General features: G+C 36.3%; 1 protein-coding gene across 2 annotated transcripts in view; it reads right to left on the bottom strand.

Moving 5' to 3' along the window:
• The window catches only part of LOC129004956 (uncharacterized), a 129,003-nt gene that overhangs the window by 32,559 nt on the left and 76,178 nt on the right, over nt 1-20,266 (bottom strand). The window contains exons 8-11 of one of the 2 annotated variants that reach the window (XM_054433681.1): nt 18,750-18,946; nt 16,318-16,431; nt 14,829-15,151; nt 11,824-11,964 (exon numbers count right to left, since the gene is read on the bottom strand). In XM_054433681.1, coding sequence (XP_054289656.1) covers nt 11,824-11,964; nt 14,829-15,151; nt 16,318-16,431; nt 18,750-18,946 — 775 coding nt within the window. The remainder of the gene's footprint in view (nt 1-11,823; nt 11,965-14,828; nt 15,152-16,317; nt 16,432-18,749; nt 18,947-20,266) is intronic. The other variant, XM_054433682.1, reaches the window with a different exon arrangement.

Below are 20,266 nucleotides of genomic sequence, written 5' to 3'. Positions count from 1 at the left end.
GTGTAGACATATTATCGTCTCCCGCATTCATGGAAATGTCACTGTTGTCATGTGCGATCGCAGTAAATTGAAAATTCCTGGTAGGAATACAAAATTCATGTATCATTCCCGGTTAAAAAAAACTCACTCATAATTCCTGGATTTCCTGGTTGGTGGACCCCCTGTTATATATATTGCAAAGGGGAGCTACTATTAGTTGTGCCTAGGGCGCTAGCAGGGTCAAAAACGGGCCTGATTTCACATAAACATTAGTCTGACCTAAAACACTTACAGGTTTACCATTGTAATCCTTGAGTTTCCAGGGAGAAGGTTGCAGTTTACAGTTTTTATGAGAAATTTTATTCCATAGTTCCCCTCCTATGATAGAAACACCTGCACCAGTATCAACTTCCATTAGAACTTTGTGATAATTAATGTTGGCAGTTGTACACAGTTCTGGAACTTTAGAGCAATTAACTTCCTGGACGTACTGAGTTGTTTCGTTACTTGATTGAGGTGGAAACGTTTCTTCTTGTTCACAATTGGTTTCCTCTGACAAAACTTCATGAGCCCGTTGTCCCTTTGATCCGTGTTTTTGGTTGAAATATTCTTTGGGGCGTGGTCTCCCTGCTTTACAAACTCGTGCTAGATGCCCGATTTTCTTGCAAATATTACAAATAGTTTGAAGATGGGCACAATCCCTTCTAAAATGTCTTAGTCCACAACCAAGACAAACATTAGGTGTATCAGAGTGAGCTGGATTGTTGTTAAATGCAAATTTCTTGTTTGAATGGCCAATTTTATGTGCATTAACAAAACTTGAGCTACTAAAAGAAAGTTCCTTACTTTGAGCTTGAAATAATTCACTTGACTTAGCTGCAATAACAACATCCTGAAGTTTAATAGTAGGTTCTTTCAAGATTTTATTTCTTAACTCATCACTCCTACATCCAATCAAAATTTGCATAATTAATTCCCTATCCAAGTCTTTGAATTCACAGTTCACAGCTAATGTTCTTAGCCGAGAATAGAAAGAGTTAAACGATTCTGCTTCTGCTTGACGACACTTCCTAAAATTAAATAATTCAAAAAGGACATTTTTGGTAGGAGCGAAACAGTCAGTTAATAATTTGATCACATTTTTGTATGTTAATTCATTAGGTTGTGGTAAGCTGTCAAAAATGTAAGCCACATCCTCACCAGCTAGATTAAGTAGTAGTGCTGTTTTCCTTAAACCATTGGTAATGTCTGCAGCTAAAGCACACCTCTCAAATTGCTTAATCCACGTACCCCAACGCTGTGCGACACTTGCAGGATTTGTATGGGGGTCAAAACAATCAGGCTTATTGAGATCCATCATTATCCAATTATCCTCGTCGCCAGTTTAGTATATTGACACATAATTAACAAAACCAAATTTATTAAACTCACAAATCAGACTAAACTAAAAAGTAAACAAAATACCCCCGCCGCAGCAAACCTGCAGACTAAGCGAATTTCAACTTGTCGGATTACATTTTTACTCAAATATTTCCATAAATAAGACATATTTATTCCCTATTTAAATAACATTAGATTTAACGAGTGCTTAGGTTTGCTGCTACGGGGAAGGTAAAAAGTGTTTTTTGACCATACGTGAATAGTATGGGATGAAATAAATAAATTTGCCAAATTTTATCAATATATATCCATAAACAAGTAAACTACAACAATTTTCATTATCTCCATAAGAATAACATGGGAATTTTAAATTAAACTATTTTTGAATTTTCTCCGTGACCGTTAGGCATACAACAGCGCTTCAATATACTAAATTATTTCTTTTTTTAAGCTCTACAAAACGGTTTAGAAAGAAATTGCAAAATTTTTTGTTTTTAGGGTAAAAAATGGGGAAAACACATTTTTACCCCATAAAACATAAACCCCTGTTCCTGTGGTCCGGTTATGCTGGATCGCGAACTCGTTCGAATAAACTTAGGTTTACACGTTTGTACCAAATTTCATCAAAATCGGATCATTTTTGCTCGAGTTATCGCGCTAACGGACATATATATATATATTAGTGATTTATCAACTATCGTGTAAACATTGTACAAAAGATTATATTGGCCAGACTTCAAACTCTTTAAGAGTTCGAATGACAGGCCATCGTTTTGATGTGGTACATGAAGACAAAAGAAAACCAATCTATAATCACCACAACCAAAATTTTGAAGGCTGCTATACCCTTAAAGCCCTTCACAAAGTAAACCCACATCAAAACCCTAAATGCAACCAACTGGTTTTAAGAAATTCTGAATTGGCTCACCAGTTGGTACTAAAAACAAGGTTCCCCTCTGGTTTAAATTTAAGATAGAAAAAAAGTGATTCAACTCAGCTGAATTTCAATTTCCTTTTAGGCTGATTTTATTATTATTTTCTTTGATCTGTACTCAATCATATGTTCTCAAAATTCAACTATTTGTAAACAGTTCATATTAATTTGTTTTGTTCATCTTTACATTTTTCATTTCTCTTTGCTTGAAAACGTTTGTATTAAACGAAAATTTGCTCTGTTTCATGTTTCATTCATCATAAACTCTATCAAGATCTCCCCAAGAATATATATATATATATCTAATATATAAAATTCTCGCGTCACAGTGTTTGTCTGCAAACTCCTCCGGAACGACTTCACCGATCGTTATGAAATTTGGTGTGTAAATTCTGTAGGTATGCGAATCGGACGTAAACTATTTCCCGTTTCGAAATTCTTAAAAGGGCTCCGCCCCAGTGGCTCTGGAGTTTCCCATGTTAACCTTATGAGAAATGGAATTAATGAATCTTAACAGCTGTTTCAATTAAACAAGTTGGTTCTGTTCTATGATGTTCAATAGCATTAAAGTTACAAGGATTACCAACAGGGTGCAGCACTATTATTTCTTTTACATTTATGACAACAGCTAATTTGCAACCAAAAGGTGAGTGAGCGTAGCGAACGAACTTGAACCTGGAGGCGAGTGAGCGTAGCGAACGAACTTGAACCTGGAGGCGAGTGAGCGTAGCGAACGAGCTAACCTGAAGGCAAGTGAGCGCAGCGAACGAGCTCCAACCTAAAGGTGAGTGAGCGTAGCGAACGAGCTCCAACCCAAAGGTGAGTGAGCGTAGCGAACGAACTTCAACCAGGACGTGATTGAGCGATGCAAACGAGATCATCTTGAAAATTAAACGTAACGGTACTTTCTTTCCATCGGTCTGTCTTAGGGGAAACCTATAACTTAGGCGATACGAAGTTCGCCGGGTCAGCTAGTATATATATATATACATATATATATATATATATATATATATGAATTTGAACGGATGGTGTTTTTGGCATCTAGGGACATCAAAATGAAAAAAAAAATCGGTCCCGCGTCCAGGTCTTACCATAAGTACTACGGTAATAGCTTATTCCCTATATGGGAAATTTGCTAATATAATCAGTCATCTGACAGATGTTATAAATAAAACATATGTACTTATTTCTTGATACATAACAGATTTACATTCGCAGGTTGAGATAAATTCACAGCTGGCAGTGGCGGTTCTAGGACCTTGTCAAGGGGTGGGCTACCGGGGGGGCTTGGGGGGTGTGGAGCACCCCACAATAAAGCAGGGGGGTACAATAAACTGGAAAATACAATAAAAAAACTGGAAAGTAAATCTGAAGAGAATTTAATAAACTATGAGGCGATCCTAAAATCCCTAACAAGTGATAATGAGATTTTAATTTCCACAACTCGAGATTTACGGAATGAAAATATCTTTTTGAAAAGGGAAAATAGAGAACTGTGCGAGGAATTTGTTGTTGTTAAGGGAAGAAACATTCTGCTTAATGACAGTAACTTTGACAGCTCAATAGATCTTTGTAACAGATTTGACATCCTTTCCCAAAATGATGACACCCTCTGTTCAGACAAATTGAATGCTAATAAAACTCAAGAGGCAGAGAAGAACAAAAATGGCAAAACTGGAGAAACTCAAGAAGCAGAGAAGAGTAAAACTAAAATCCAAGAGGTGGTGGAGAGTAAGAATAGCATAGCTGAAAGATCACCAGGAGCAAAACTGAGCAAAGCGGAGTCGACAAATCAGAACAAAGCTGAACTCCAATTTGTAGAGCAAAGCAAAAACAAGAATCTTGAATCCCAAAAGATGGAGCAAGGCAATGAAAGTGAGACAGTTAGTTCAAAAAAAGCTGTGACAAATTCACTAAATAACCCTAGTAAACGCATCCATCACAAGCACCAAAGAAAAGCAAAGGAAATATTGATTCTTGGGGATAGTCATGCTAGGTACCTTGTGCAAAATCTTATGGACTTATGGCCCGAAAATAAATTTAGGATAAGCAGCATCTTTAAACCTAATGCGATGACGGCAAACGTCATAAAGGATGTAAAGGCCTTAACAAAAAACTTTTCTAAGGAAGATACATTAGTCTGGTTAGGAGGGTCGAATGATGATATTGCTCAAGCTGAAAGATGTCTAAGCAATGAAATAGAAAGTCTGCTTGATCAAACCAAACACACCAATGTTATCATTTCAGGCTTACCGTACAGACACCATAATCCAGCCTTAAATAACAAAATAAGCTACCTCAATTGGGATATGGAGGAAATTGCAAAAAAATATGACCATGTTTCCTTCCTAGCTATAAATAGACTAACAAGGGAATCATATACTAGACATGGATTGCATTTCAACAGGCACGGGAAAAAGAAGATAGCCCTAATGATTAAAGAAATATTTCAAGTGAAGTCAACTGTTAGGCAAAATCAATCCATCACATTGAACTCAGTGAATGTGATTGCTGCTGACATGAACAAAGTTATTGATAGTCACAAAAATGACCCGTCTGTGGCTTTTGCCCATACAATTTCAAGTAACCTTCAGCATGAAAGGAACATGAGCGCGGGTGTCGCGGTCGTATTCCGAAAACAATTTGGAAGACCAAAACAATCTGAATTTGTATGCTCCAGATTGACATGCCAGACTAAACAAAATGGTGCGACAATTTATAGCCTTGTCACAAAAGACTTGTTCAATGGGAAACCATCGAATGAAGAGTATGACGAGGCATTTGATCAACTTGTTCAAGACTTCAAAAGAAAGAAACTTAAAAAATTGATTTGTTCCCCCATGGGTGTTGTCCGTGACCAAATAAAGTTGGAGCATTTCACGAGAAACATTACTAAATTGCAGAATGAGACCAATGCAACCGTAGTCGTAGTAGCATATGATCAACCTACTGCCAGAAGAAAACTGTGGAATGGGCTGTCGTATGCAGAATTTCTGAAGCAGTTGCAGAACCTTCTTAATTCCTATCAACCTACCTCTGTCCTGCCTTCTGCTGAGAACAACTACTCTGAGGATCCATCAAAGCAAACCGAAGAGGGCTCCCAGTTCTCTAGCTCGACAAAACAGGATAATCTTGTCAGACCTCAACCTGCTGCCTTGACTTCTTCACAATCTGTTGGTCCCATAGTACACCTGGAAGAGAATCCTTCTAGACCTGTCAGCCCTGCGGTGGTAACTGTTCAACCCAGCTACAGTGAGGCACTGAAGTCAACACCAGTGTGTGCAGTGGAAAAGCAGAGTAAAGTGTCTTGCATTCAAAATAGTGATTTATTTTCTTCTGTAAATTTAGATTTAAACTAAGCTGTACTGACAAAGACCATAAGTCTGCCAGTCTCCAAAATTTTACAGTAACAGATATTAATAATTTTGATATTAATAATTTTGACATAAATTCAACTGAAGATAATAAAAATCCACAACTTATTCATCCAGGATGTAATTCAGATCTTATAATGTTTTATAATATTCAAAATTTAAGCTCGTCAAAAATATCAGAACTCAATTTGTTTTTAACTCAGTCTGCTTTAAAAATTAAAGTAATATCACTTGTTGAACATTGGCTTGACAATGACTCTATTAATCTGGCTAACACAATCAATAATTTTTGTTTGGCAGATTTTTATGTAAGAGAAAATGGTGTAAGAGGAGGTTCATGTATTTTAATTAATAAACAATGTAAATTTATACCTTTAAAGGATTTCTCTGATTTGAATGAAGATTTTATATTTGAAGGTTCAGCAGTTGAACTCCCAGATTTCAATTTAATTGTTATTTCAGTCTATACAATTCCAACCTACAAAATGAATAAATTGTTTCTGGTCAGATTCGAAAAGCTGTTTTTGCTTCTGCAAAAAAGAGTAAAAAATAAGTCTGTTTTCATCACTGGTGATTTTAATATTAACATTTTGGAAAACAATCCTATATCTTGTAGATTTAGAGAAGTGGTTGAGTGTGGTGGGTTCTGGCTGCAGTTTGAGGAGCCCACAAGGATAGACCCAAATCGCAATTCAGAAACTTGTCTAGATAATATTATTACGCAAAAGAAATATGAGGTAAACTTTAAGCTAAATACTAATTTATGTATGTCAGACCATAATGCTATTTTCTTAAATCTCCCCAAGCCAACTACCTGTAAGATTGCTGTAAATAATCCGGCACCTTCTAGTAAAAGAATATTTTCAAATGAAAAAATTAATTACTTCATAGATTTTTTTAAAACTAAATGCAATTTTAATTTTGATCCGAGCTTGAACCCAAGTGAAAACTATTCCAACTTTCTGCACCAATTCCTACTAGCATTCAATCACGTTTTTCCTCCAAAAACTTTGAAAAAAACACGTAAATGTAAGCCAACAGTTTTGAATTGGGTGACACAAGGCATCAAAATATCTAGTGTGAGGAAAAGAGAACTCCACTTGCAAGCTAAGTATAATCAAGATAGACAGTTTTTAATGTATGTGAAACAGTACAAAAAAATCTTTAAAAAAGTAGTAAAGAAGGCAAAAATAATTGCAAATGGTGACTACATAGAAAAGTCTGAAAATAAGTCTAAAGCTGCTTGGCAAGTTGTTAATAAAGAACTTGGTCACGTAAAAAACAAAACTGATGGCAAATTATTTTTAATTAATAACGACAAAGATATATGTAAACCTCAGGATATAACTAGAATATTTAACACTTTCTTTGCCGAAACAGCTTTGAACATTAATGTACCAAAGGCCACTGTGCAAGGAGTTCATGAATCTGTTCGAGACTATTGTAGAGATGAAGGAATTTCGTTGTGTAATCTGCAGCAGATTAGTAAGGGTGAAGTGAAAAAAATTATTCTTTCCCTAAAAAACAAAACTTCTGTGGGTTGGGATGAAGTACCGATCAAATTAATTAAAGCTGCTGTAAATTTAATTTCTGAACCCTTATCTATTATCATAAATCAGTGTTTAACAAATGGAATTTTCCCAGACAAACTTAAATACTCACAAATAACTCCAATTTTCAAAAAAGGCTCTAGGTCAGATATCAACAATTACCGTCCAATATCAGTTTTAAGCAATTTTTCTAAAGTCTTTGAAAAAGTTATAAATAACCAATTAGTTTGTTTCTTTGAACATAATAATCTGTTTTATCAAAATCAATTTGGTTTCAGGAAAAACCTTGGAACAAATACAGCTCTTGTACACTTTATTAATGAAGTATCGGAGGCTTTGGATGGGTCAAGGAGTGCAGCTGGTGTCTTCTGTGATCTATCCAAGGCCTTTGATTGTGTTGATCATTCGCTTTTGCTTCAAAAACTACATGACTATGGAATTTCAGGAAGTTGTCTTTCCCTAATTAGATCATACCTTTCAGATCGGAAACAAAGAACTGTAATTTCTGATGAAGGAACTAGGCATTTCTCACATTGGAAATGTATAAAGCTTGGGGTGCCTCAAGGCTCCATTTTAGGTCCCCTTTTCTTTTTAATCTACATAAATGACCTCCCTAAAGCTATTAATAGAGATTTGATTCTGTTTGCTGACGATACTACTGCAATCATTAAAGAAAATAGTAGAGAAGAGCTTCTTACATCTCTCACAGAAGTTATGAAAGAAATGGAAAATTGGTTTAACTAAATGTGGATAAAACCCAAATTATAAAATTTTCAGCCAGAAATGAAAGAGAATTAAATAGTTTTTCCAATTTAGTCCATACAAATAAATTCCTAGGCATTCATCTAGATGAAAATATTAACTGGAAGGTGCATCTAGATGCTATAAAGAAAAAAATTAGATCTGCAATCATCTGTCTTTGTCCACTTGAGAGAATGTGTCACCATTGAAGTACTTAAAATGGTTTATCATGCCTATGTAGAATCCATCTTGAGGTATGGTGTGATTTTGTGGGGACAGGCAACTGATGCAAAAACTATTTTCAGACTTCAGAAAAGAATCATCCGAATTATGACTAATTCCCACCCCAGAAGTCCTTGTAAATTACATTTTCAAAATTTAAAAATCCAAACACTCACAGGACTATACATATTTGAATTATTAAACTACATACACAATATAAAAAATAACCTCCCGGATTCATTCAAATTCACACACAACTATAGTACAAGAAACGAAACAATTTTCAGATTACCAAATCACCGTTTGACCTTATTTGAAAAAAGTCCTTTGTATGCAGGTTTAAAAATGTATAATAAACTACCGGTATATTATAAAATAATGAGTTCAAACAAGTTTCAAGAAACATTGAAAAATGGACTCCTTGAACGTGCGTTTTATAAAATAGAAGAATTTTATAACCATCCCTTGAGTTAATTTTTTGTTTTTAATTTGCTTAACTACTGTACTGTATTAACATTATTTGGCTAGGTATTTTTTCCTGTTACTTTGTACTTTGTATTTTTCTAGTCTAGGCTCAATTTTGACAATGCACCTGTTCTATATGTTATCACATCTAAAAGAATGTTATGTGCAAATAAATAATGTCTAAATGTCTAAATGTCTATAGACATTTTAAAATTCATTAAACTATGACGATTGCATTAATGAATTTTAAAACACACTGTAGACTACGGCCATATTCTCTTAAAAGCAGTTGGGTGACTTTCTACAGCCTGTTTTAACGTCTAGAACTGTGTGGAAAACTTCCGATTTCCCCATTTATTTGTCATGAATAAGTAGAAATTTTTAAAACTAACTATGACGATTGCATTTATAAATCTCAAAACATATTGTAGGCTACGGTCATATTTCCCTAACAGCTGTTTACTAACTTTCTAAAGCCATTTTTAATGTTTATATCTGTGTCCAACTGTCCAAAAACCTCCCATTTCGGCCATTTCACCTGTGTTTTTTGTCTTTGTCATGAGCAAGTAGACATTTTAAAAATCAAACTATGACGAACTTGCATTCATGAATTTCGAAACGTAGGCCTATTGTAGATTACGAATCCATATCTCCTAAAAGCAATTTGGTGACTTTATAAAGCCATTTCTAACGTCTAGAACTATGCCCAATTGTCCTAAAACCTTCCATTTCACCTGTTATATGTCATGAAAGCAAGTAGACACTTTTTTAACCTTTACGTTTTTCTCCATTTCATATATCTGTCACAATTATATAGTATCGAATTCAGTAATAGCATTGACTATATAAACTTTAACACTAGTGTTTATATATTCAATGGTAATGACAATTTGACAACTATGGAACATCAGGAAATCAGCTGTTTCCCCGTCCTCGCTCGCGCGCTCGGCACCCTCATTTGCCCTAGCATGTCAACAGCTGACTGCTGTAAAGGTTGGATGATGCGTACAACACTTTCCATAGCGTAATATTGTTTTATTCGTTGTGCTATATTGTCCAAAAAGTTTATCTATGTGGAACTTAATACTACTCCTGTCATCGCTTATTAAGTTTAATAAAAACTACATTGATGTCTGTTTTATGACATTGCGTTACGGACAAAATGTACGTTTAAATTTTATTTTTCCAAGGCCAAGGGGGGGGGGCTTTAGCCCCTGTAGCCCCCCCCCTTGGAACCGCCACTGACAGCTGGTTGCTTTATCCCTTAGGTTACTAACAAACTCTGAAATTGATTGATTGTCAGTTTGATAGATCGATTGAAACTGGTGCTGTGAAACAAGTACATTTCTTTTAGGTTCTGGATGTTTTCTGGATGTTCTCTTAGAATTTTTACCAGGTCATCGTAAGTTAATTCGTTCGGATTATCGGATTATTTGGTGCAGATAAGGATGAAACTATTTTTAAATTGCTTGTTCCAATTGAGTTCAAGAGCAATTTAGCACAGTAATCTTTGTTAGATGCAATATTTTTCATTTGAATGTAATTTTCAAAGCGTTGATAATTATTTGAAAAAGTTTCCTTTTGATGGTCAAAAATTTCAAAGTTGGGCACATAAGAATGAGTTAAGTTTGTTTTGGATTGATCAGTATCACCATGTGGCTTTACGTTAGAACGTTGTGTTGAAAGTTGACTTACCAATGTTGTTATCATGGCTTGTTGCATTTCCAAAAATTGCTTGAATTGTTCTGGATCTATATTGATGAGATTATAGTTGAAATGTTTCTAATTGATATTAGAAAATGCAGCTAGATGAAAAAAATGGTTGATAGTCTTGGCCTAGATTGCTTACAGGTAATGTTCATGCAGTAAAAGTCACTCACTTGAGGTTTACTCGTCGCCAATCAACTTGTCGTGGCCTTGTGTATGCACGTGTATTTTGTTGACTTTGATAATTGAAAAATGTAGCTTCATTTGAAAAGATTTATTTTACAATACATAATTGATTGATAAAGCCTTCAAACTCCGTATATTGGGGTTTCACCGTAATCACACGAATAAAACAAACTACAGAGTATGCAGTAGATGAACTGCATTAATTTTTTTAATAAATATCTGATTCAGCCAGAACTGCATCCTTCAAGGTATTCCAATCTAAATTTTGTGAATAGTTGATAAGCAATCCTTTCTATGGCATCCATGAATTTCTTAAAACAAAAGTTGATATTGAATTTTGATGTGTATCTACATGATCAATATTCTCTAATCTCTAGACATGACATATTTTAATTAACTAAGTATTTTGTAGACTTTGTATTTTTTTTGTTAATTTAAAATGTTTTGTATGTGTTTTGACTATGTCTATTCCTTTGTACAAAGAAAGGTCAGTGGCAATAAATCTCTTGATCCTTGAACATCCTGTACCTACAAGTGTACCAAATTTGGCTTTATACCCGATTTTTTCCTCTGTTTTGTCTTTTTTTGTCTTCGCTGCCAGAATTTGATCAGGACTATTTAAGATAATGGGTAACATTTCGCTGCGACTAATTACGATAATAGGTAACATCAACTGCTGATTAACTAAAAAATCAGCTGTTTTAGTTGTTAGTGACCCAATGAGAGCAAATATTGATGTACGTACAGTCGGTCGTACACAGTATCTTAAAAACAAGTTTTCTCTCTTATTTAATTCATCAACCAATTTTCTTAAAATAGGGTATCATTAGAATAATTGTAAGACAATTGTCTAAATAAAACATTACAACAGTATTTTTGTTTACCTATGTAGCATTATTTCTGTTATCTCAGATATTTTAAATTGCCACCATTTTTAACTAAACATAATAAAAAATAATATTTTTTCTCAGAATAGGTCTTTTACGTAATTAATCTAAGTACCAAATTTCATCTCAATTCAAAAACCCATTTACAAATAAAAAATAGTTTTCTGAGAAAAACATTGTAGCTATTCAAGTAACTTTTTGGAAATTTTTAGTTTGTCTTTGGCTTAGGAATGGTACATTAAAAGATCGGTTCAAAGACAGCCTGTATATTACAAATCCTATACATAAATCATTGTACCTGTTAATGGTCGGTAACTTATTAGCACTTGTTTTAATAATTCACATGGATTTTTTCAACATTACTTTATTCAAAAGATGAGGTAAAAAGGTCATACCTGGGTGGTACCCCACTGGGGGGCCACGGTGAGGTAGCAATAGGACTCACAGGCCCCACCACCCCCACTGGCTACTCCATGCTCTAGACAGTGGTGGAGATGTGTCTCTATCTCACTCAGAGCACTCACACTAGTCTCCCACTGCAAATAAACACATTCAAGTAATAAAGGCAAGGACAGAAGTTGTAGGACTCACAGACCCCCCCCCCCCCCCACCCACTGGCTACTCCATGCTCTAGACAGTGGTGGAGATGTGTCTCAATCTCACTCAGAGCACTCACAATAGTCTCCCACTGCAAATAAACACATTCAAGTAATAAAGGCAAGGACAGAAGTTGTAGGACTCACAGCCCCCCCCCCCCACCCACTGGCTACTCCATGCTCTAGACAGTGGTGGAGATGTGTCTCTATCTCACTCAGACCACTCACAATAGTCTCCCACTGCAAATAAACACATTCAAGTAATAAAGGCAAGGACAGAAGTTGTAGGACTCACAGCCCCCCCCCCCACCCACTGGCTACTCCATGCTCTAGACAGTGGTGGAGATGTGTCTCTATCTCACTCAGAGCACTCACAATAGTCTCACACTGCAAATAAACACATTCAAGTAATAAAGGCAAGGACAGAAGTTGTAGGACTCACAGCCCCCCCCCCCCCACCCACTGGCTACTCCATGCTCTAGACAGTGGTGGAGATGTGTCTCTATCTCACTCAGAGCACTCACAATAGTCTCACACTGCAAATAAACACATTCAAGTAATAAAGGCAAGGACAGAAGTTGTAGGACTCACAGCCCCCCCCCCCCCACCCACTGGCTACTCCATGCTCTAGACAGTGGTGGAGATGTGTCTCTATCTCACTCAGAGCACTCACAATAGTCTCCCACTGCAAATAAACACATTCAAGTAATAAAGGCAAGGACAGAAGTTGTAGGACTCACAGCCCCCCCCCCCCCACCCTTGGCTACTCCATGCTCTAGACAGTGGTGGAGATGTGTCTCTATCTCACTCAGAGCACTCACAATAGTCTCCCACTGCAAATAAACACATTCAAGTAATAAAGGCAAGGACAGAAGTTGTAGGACTCACAGCCCCCCCCCCCCCACCCACTGGCTACTCCATGCTCTAGACAGTGGTGGAGATGTGTCTCTATCTCACTCAGACCACTCACAATAGTCTCCCACTGCAAATAAACACATTCAAGTAATAAAGGCAAGGACAGAAGTTGTAGGACTCACAGCCCCCCCCCCCCCACCCACTGGATACTCCATGCTCTAGACAGTGGTGGAGATGTGTCTCTATCTCACTCAGAGCACTCACAATAGTCTCCCACTGCAAATAAACACATTCAAGTAATAAAGGCAAGGACAGAAGTTGTAGGACTCACAGGCCCCACCACCCCACTGGCTACTCCATGCTCTAGACAGTGGTAGAGATGTGTCTCAATCTCAGTCAGAGCACTCACACTAGTCTCCTATTAAATACAAATTAATACAAAATATATGAGCACAACTCTTGATACATGTTTATTTCTTAATAATGAAAGATAAACATTGAATCATTTACAATGTAAAATTATTCCAGTCATATGAATAATATTAAAAAAAAGATAGATTTTTGGGATATATAACATCTCCCATTACAAATAAACACATTCAAGTAATAAAGGCAAGGACAGAAGTTGTAGGACTCACAGGCCCCCCCCCCCACTGGCTACTCCATGCTCTAGACAGTGGTGGAGATGTGTCTCTATCTCACTCAGAGCACTCACAATAGTCTCCCACTGCAAATAAACACATTCAAGTAATACATTCAAGTAAACATTGAATAATTTACAATGTGAAATTATTCCAGTCATATGATTAATATTAAAATAAAAGATAGATTTTTGGGATATATAACATCTCCCATTGCAAATAAACACATTCAAGTAATAAAGGCAAGAACAGAAGTTGGAGGACTCACAGGCCCCACCACCCCACTGGCTACTCCATGCTCTAGACAGTGGTGGAGATGTGTCTCAATCTCACTCAGAGCACTCACACTAGTCTCCCACTACAAATAAACACATTCAAGTAATAAAGGCAAGAACAGTAGTTGGAGGACTCACAGGCCCCACCACCCCACTGGCTACTCCATGCTCTAGACAGTGGTAGAGATGTGTCTCAATCTCACTCACAGCACTCACAATAGTCTCCCACTGCAAATAAACACATTCAAGTAATAAAGGCAAGAACAGTAGTTGTAGGACTCACAGGCCCCACCACCCCACTGGCTACTCCATGCTCTAGACAGTGGTAGAGATGTGTCTCAATCTCACTCAGAGCACTCACACTAGTCTCCCACTGCAAATAAACACATTCAAGTAATAAAGGCAAGAACAGTAGTTGTAGGACTCACAGGCCCCACCACCCCACTGGCTACTCCATGCTCTAGACAGTGGTAGAGATGTGTCTCAATCTCACTCAGAGCACTCACACTAGTCTCCCACTGCAAATAAACACATTCAAGTAATAAAGGCAAGAACAGTAGTTGTAGGACTCACAGGCCCCACCACCCCACTGGCTACTCCATGCTCTAGACAGTGGTAGAGATGTGTCTCAATCTCACTCAGAGCACTCACAATAGTCTCCCACTGCAAATAAACACATTCAAGTAATAAAGGCAAGGACAGAAGTTGGAGGACTCACAGGCCCCACCACTCCACTGACATGTGATGAACAAGACCCAAAACTTTGAGATTTGTTTATCTCGAAGCTTTGGGCGGGATTGAAATACTAACGGGATATTTTCGATTAGGATGCATTCCACGACATCCAAGTGCCACAACGTCCAAAATACTATAAATATTTCTGAATATAAAAAGTAGATATAATTTTTTTTTAAACTTTCCATTAAATCTCGTCCCAAAAAACACAGCCACGGAGATCAGGGCGGCAACCCTAGGTTCGGCCCTGGGTTAGTAAATACATGGCATTGGCGCAAATTGACTGTATTTTACTCACCAGAGAATGGATCTGATCAGGGTCCTGGCTAGTGGTGGAGTCCAAGAGCAACAGGAGAGTCATGTCTTGGTACCCACAGACGTACAACACGTTTTCTTCCACAGGTTCAAGGTCTCGTTTCTCCCTTTCTCTCTCGGCCCGGGACTTTCTAAATGGTTGTGTTGGTACCAGAGGTGTGGCAGGGTTGGCGGCCTTGTCCGCAGGTGTGGGAATCTCCCCCACTCTCTGCTCCATTGCCAACAGACTCAGCTTGGCCATTAATGGAGTCAATGGAATCGAGATATTTGGTTTTTTTGATCTCAGTTCAATCATTGGGACCATATCTGTTAGGATGTCAAACGCAATTACAATCTATGCCAATATATAATAGACAATTTACTGTATTGTAAATATTTAAACAACTATGATGATTGTTTTGAAAAATTGAAAAGAGTTAGATGTTGATTTGAGTTTGCTACAAGTGAAACAGTCCCTCATGGCTTTGTTCTGTTTTGTAGATTTTAGTTGTTAAAGGAAAGGCATAAATAAATTATTACATCTCATAACATTTTAGAAAAATAATCCTTATAAATGTAGGCCTAAGACAATCCTTTCAATAACTAAAAACTAAAAAGTAACATGCGTTGAAAACAATGAAAACATCATATAGCTTCGTTTATTTAGAGTTGGTCAACACATAAACCATAAAGAATTATAAGTAATACCAAACATCAATCAAAACCACACCCATTCAATAGATAATAATTATTTTCAAAATAAAACTAGTATTTTTAACAATGAAGTACAACAATAACAAATCTAGTTGGAAAACAGATGACATCTAGAAGGATTTAAGAAAAATAGATAGATCAAACAAGATAATTCAAACAATATATTGAACCCCTTGAGTGCTACAAATCCTTTAAAATATAATTTTAATTACTACTTGATGGAATGGCTAACCCATCAAATCATTCAAATCACCATTGAAAACACTACAATTAAGTATCACTAGTGGTTCAATATTTCATGATCATCATGTACTAACCCATTAAAGCATAACTGTTTTTTAATATCCAAAATAGGCACTCAGGAGGTTATAAAAGATTTTTTGAAAAGGGAGAGTGTTCAGCAAGCTTGCTTGAGCTTGAAAGAATTGAAGTCCATAGGCTAATAGATACCTAAGGAAGGCAAAAAATAACATTGATTTCTTCCTAGTACAGTACATCTTCAGAGAGTTGGTAAAAAGAAATTTACAACAAAATATCCGTGTTATATTTTGTAAACTTTTTCTTATATTCAACAGCCCCTTGACTCTAATTTTCCCAAGTAAGCTAGCTGAACTCTATTCCTTTTCATAAAATTACTCGTTAGTTTAAGAGAAATGGAGAGCAGAGATCACACAGATAAGGGGATTTTAACAAGACAGTCTGCAAGTTGCTGAAACAGAGACATGTTTTAGAGTCATGCAGGCAGGCCATGCTGAGTGTGACATGCAGCTTTGCAGTACCCTGGGTGTCAGTGTTGGACGGGCCTAGTGGCAGGTTGAGTGCTCGTCTCACACGTTCCTTCTTGCTCCGAGTATTCTCGCCAAAACCCAAGGCGAAACTCTTAGGTCGAGGCTCTAACAACCAGTACAGGTTAAGGGTCTAAGGTATAGCTGTGCTGTAATGTTACTATTGAGTTGGTAAATGATTCAAATGTGTTATTATATCAAAATAAAAGCAGGGATGTGTTGATTACAATTCACTACTCCATTTTACAATATTTTACATTGAAAAATTATTCGTATTCTCTTCAAGCTCTCTTCTTTTAAGGTTCGTATTTTCTTTTCTTTGTAGATTGTGCCTTTGTATAAATGAATGAAGATAAGAATTTTTATAAAAATAATTTTTAAATAAATTCATTGGTACTTGTAGATAATGGACGGCTTGAACTAATGGTTTTAAACCTTAGAACTTTTCATTTCAGATCCAGCCATTTAGCTTAGCTTTTTGATCAAATTTGGAGAAATACCAATAGAGTAGAGCAGACCCTATTGTATTTTTAATTGTTGTGCATATTCAAAAACTTGTTTATTAAGTTAGTAGGTGATGTAATTTATGAGATAAATAAATAAAGGTCCTTAAAATAGTCATGTCTCTAACAGTTTTAAATATAAATCACATATCTGTTCTATTTGAAAAGCAGGGGTGCTGCAGCTTGGACACATACAGGAGGTCCCGTTAGTGAACAGGCAAATAACGGGAAATTGTTCTCTATGGGCCAAAAAAAAAAAAAACAAATCAAGAATTAGAGATTTTCCAAAATTGCTTTGTTAACAATATATCGGCCTTTTTGTAATTTTACAAAAAATGTTTTATCTTTGAATTGTTCTAACTGATATTTATGAACCTTGGTATGGTAAAAATGATCTAAGTTAGAACAACAAATTAATTTTGACTCCAAGGGAAGCAGACAAACCCAGCCATCAAAAACTGTGACACTCCCATGAATATACACCACACAAACCAGACATAACAGCCTAATGTCTTAACCAGAACAAAGCCCAAACATTATAAAAGTCCAGCCAGAAATCCATAGGCATCTAAATGGAACTGAACCAGAGCAACCTTCACCTAAAAACCAAAGACTACCAACTCTCAATCTGGAAAGAAACATGAATCTTACGGATAAAGACCCACACTCCATAGATACTATAGACACTCTTGAGATAAACATGCCCTCTAACATGAGTTCTGCTCAAATAACAAACCTATGTAGGTCAGACGCTATGATCCCTTTTTTTAGGAACAGGACATCGAAAATGGAGGAGAAACAAACACACACCATTCATCCAAAATACACGAATTTTATGGAACTCCATTCTGCCGAAAATCGATTAACCCCAATCTCAATATCCCAAAACCACCCAACTTCTATCAACATTATATCACAACTGGTTCATAACCAGACCATTTCTGTAACAAAACCTAAGACAAAAGAACAGGCCACAAACTGCTCAAAAGGCAAAAAAATTAAAGCTGGCAGAAAAAAATCCAAAATAACTCTAATGCATAAAAACATAAGGGGGTTGATCAAATAAAGTTGATAGATTAAGCCACACACTATCAACCATTCTGCCTACCATATTGATTCTTACTGAACACGGATTAAACTCAGAAGCCCTGGCCAACACAAGACTCCCAGGATACAGCCTGATAGCTTGGGTCGATCATGGTTTTGCTGCGATCATAAAAGACGATGTTGCTGTGACCGCAGAAGATATTTACGATTTTGATGCTACCGCAAGATGCTTACAATTTTGCCGTGACTGTGGCAGGTGTCATCGATTTCACCGTGACCACGGGAAATGTTTTTGATTTTCCCGTCACCGTGGAAGGTGTTCTCGATATCTCCGTGATTGCAGGAGGTGATCTCAATTTCAACTTGACCATGGGAAACTTTGAGTCACTGTGGAAGGTATTCACAATTTAACATTGACCATAGAAGATGTGCATGATTTTGCTGTGATCACAGAAGATATTCTCGTATTGGCTGTGACCACAGAAGACGTTCACAATTTTGCCACTACAAGAGATAATGATTCAACAGCCGGTTTTTCATGCGCTTACAGAGATTTGTGAGGGTTTACGCAAGCAAATTCAACACTTGGCTTTAGGTGAAACCTTGTAAATTCGTCCTAGATCCATATTACACAAAAATGGCACTAAAATCAGGGTGACCTGGTTACATATTACAATTCACGCATAATTCCCAGTTTTTTTCTTACTCGTAAAAAAAGTTTACAGTATTTTTGAACGTGCTAAAAATTTACCTTTTGGCTGTTCTGACCATGGTACAATGCGTGGTACAATGACCTCCTCGACGTAATATCGTCATAGTGGGATATGAGAGGTTCTACTGTACGTCGATGTGCAATCAAAATAACATGATACTCACTTTTTTCTTTTGTTGTTTCCTGTGAAAGCTGTCTGTAATGTCTTGTAACGCGAGTGTCATAGAGAGCTTGTGAGGCTGGGAGTCCGTTTCGTCGAAAAAGTGGAAAGGAAGGATCAGCTATTGTGTTGCAATACTTCATAACTGTTTGTTTCTCTTCTTCTTCACGAACTGAATTTGCCACTCCTAAACTGAGATACCTAAAGTTTAAAAAGAAGGGTATTAGCTAGGGGTCTGCGGTACAGAAAACTTAAGGTTGGTACGGTACAATATTTTGTACCTCGGTTATCGGTACAAAATCGGGATGGTACGTGGCTACCAGTAGTTTTGCGGTTTTCTCCTCAGAATTGTATTGAAACCATTATTTGTAATTTAAATACATTGACATTACTATGAAAATGGTTAGTATCCTGCATTTATGGTTTTCTTTTTTTTTCTAACAACAATTACTGTCCCACACATTATTAAAACTTAACTTCTAACAGTGTCAAGAAATAAACAAAGTTAAGATAAAGGCTTCACCTATTTTACTACTAAGTTAAGCCCTTGCCTTGATAATAGGGGTCTGCCAGTCAGACTTTTTTTGGTTTGGGTCGGGCCAAAAATTGTTAATTAACAGATTGTTTTTGTTTTAACGTCAATTTATAGTAATACTTGATAATAAAATATGAAAAAAATTTATTTATGTATATTACCTATATCATTTCATATCTTATTTACAGCTTGGGAATTTCCTCAACTGCATGAAAGAAAAAAATAAAAATATTTGTATCAAGACATTCTTTCCCATTTTTATAACTAACTGTTGAAATAACTAAATAGCTAAATTACAACAAGTTTTGAATGGAACTTAATATAAAAATATCATAAACAAATAAATGGACATATCACAATTTTAGGGCCTGTTGACTGGCTTCAAGACTGCAAGAAAGAAGAAAATAAAAATTCTATGTTTCCACCATGCAATATGTATCATTCTCCCTCCCTCCTAACTACCAAAACCTACTACTAACCACCAACCCTACCTACCTACCTACCTACTACTAAGTACAAAACCTCACACTTGCAATAGCATTATTAGTTACATCATCATAAATACATAATTGATCTATTATTGGCATTAGTAGGCCTACAGCTTTACATAAGAATTATTTTTATAGAGCCTTAAATAGTACACACACACATTGATAATGGTATAATTAGTACAGACTGTAAAAATTGCATATCATGTCATACAGTAGTATAGATAGACCTACTGCAAAAGATTAAATCTAAAAACAACAGATATTGATAACTAATAAATAAATAAATGAAAAGAATTAAAAATCTATATACTCAAGTCAAACAATAACACAATTAAGCGTGGGGTGAAAATAGAGAATTCTGTACATTAAATATTTTTGGTTGAGTTTTCGACCACTGGACAACTTCTAGTATATATTATTGTGCACTTGTGATGTTTTAAGGATTGAAAATATGTATCAGTCTTTGACACCTCAAAATTTGAACACACTGCACAC

Source organism: Macrosteles quadrilineatus, unplaced genomic scaffold, assembly GCF_028750875.1.
Source record: "Macrosteles quadrilineatus isolate MER2022 unplaced genomic scaffold, UCM_ALF_1.0 Scaffold_13__1_contigs__length_4303367, whole genome shotgun sequence".
NCBI lineage: Eukaryota > Metazoa > Arthropoda > Insecta > Hemiptera > Cicadellidae > Macrosteles > Macrosteles quadrilineatus.
Note: the sequence above shows the minus strand (reverse complement) of the source record. Positions and strands in the feature narration are given on the sequence as shown.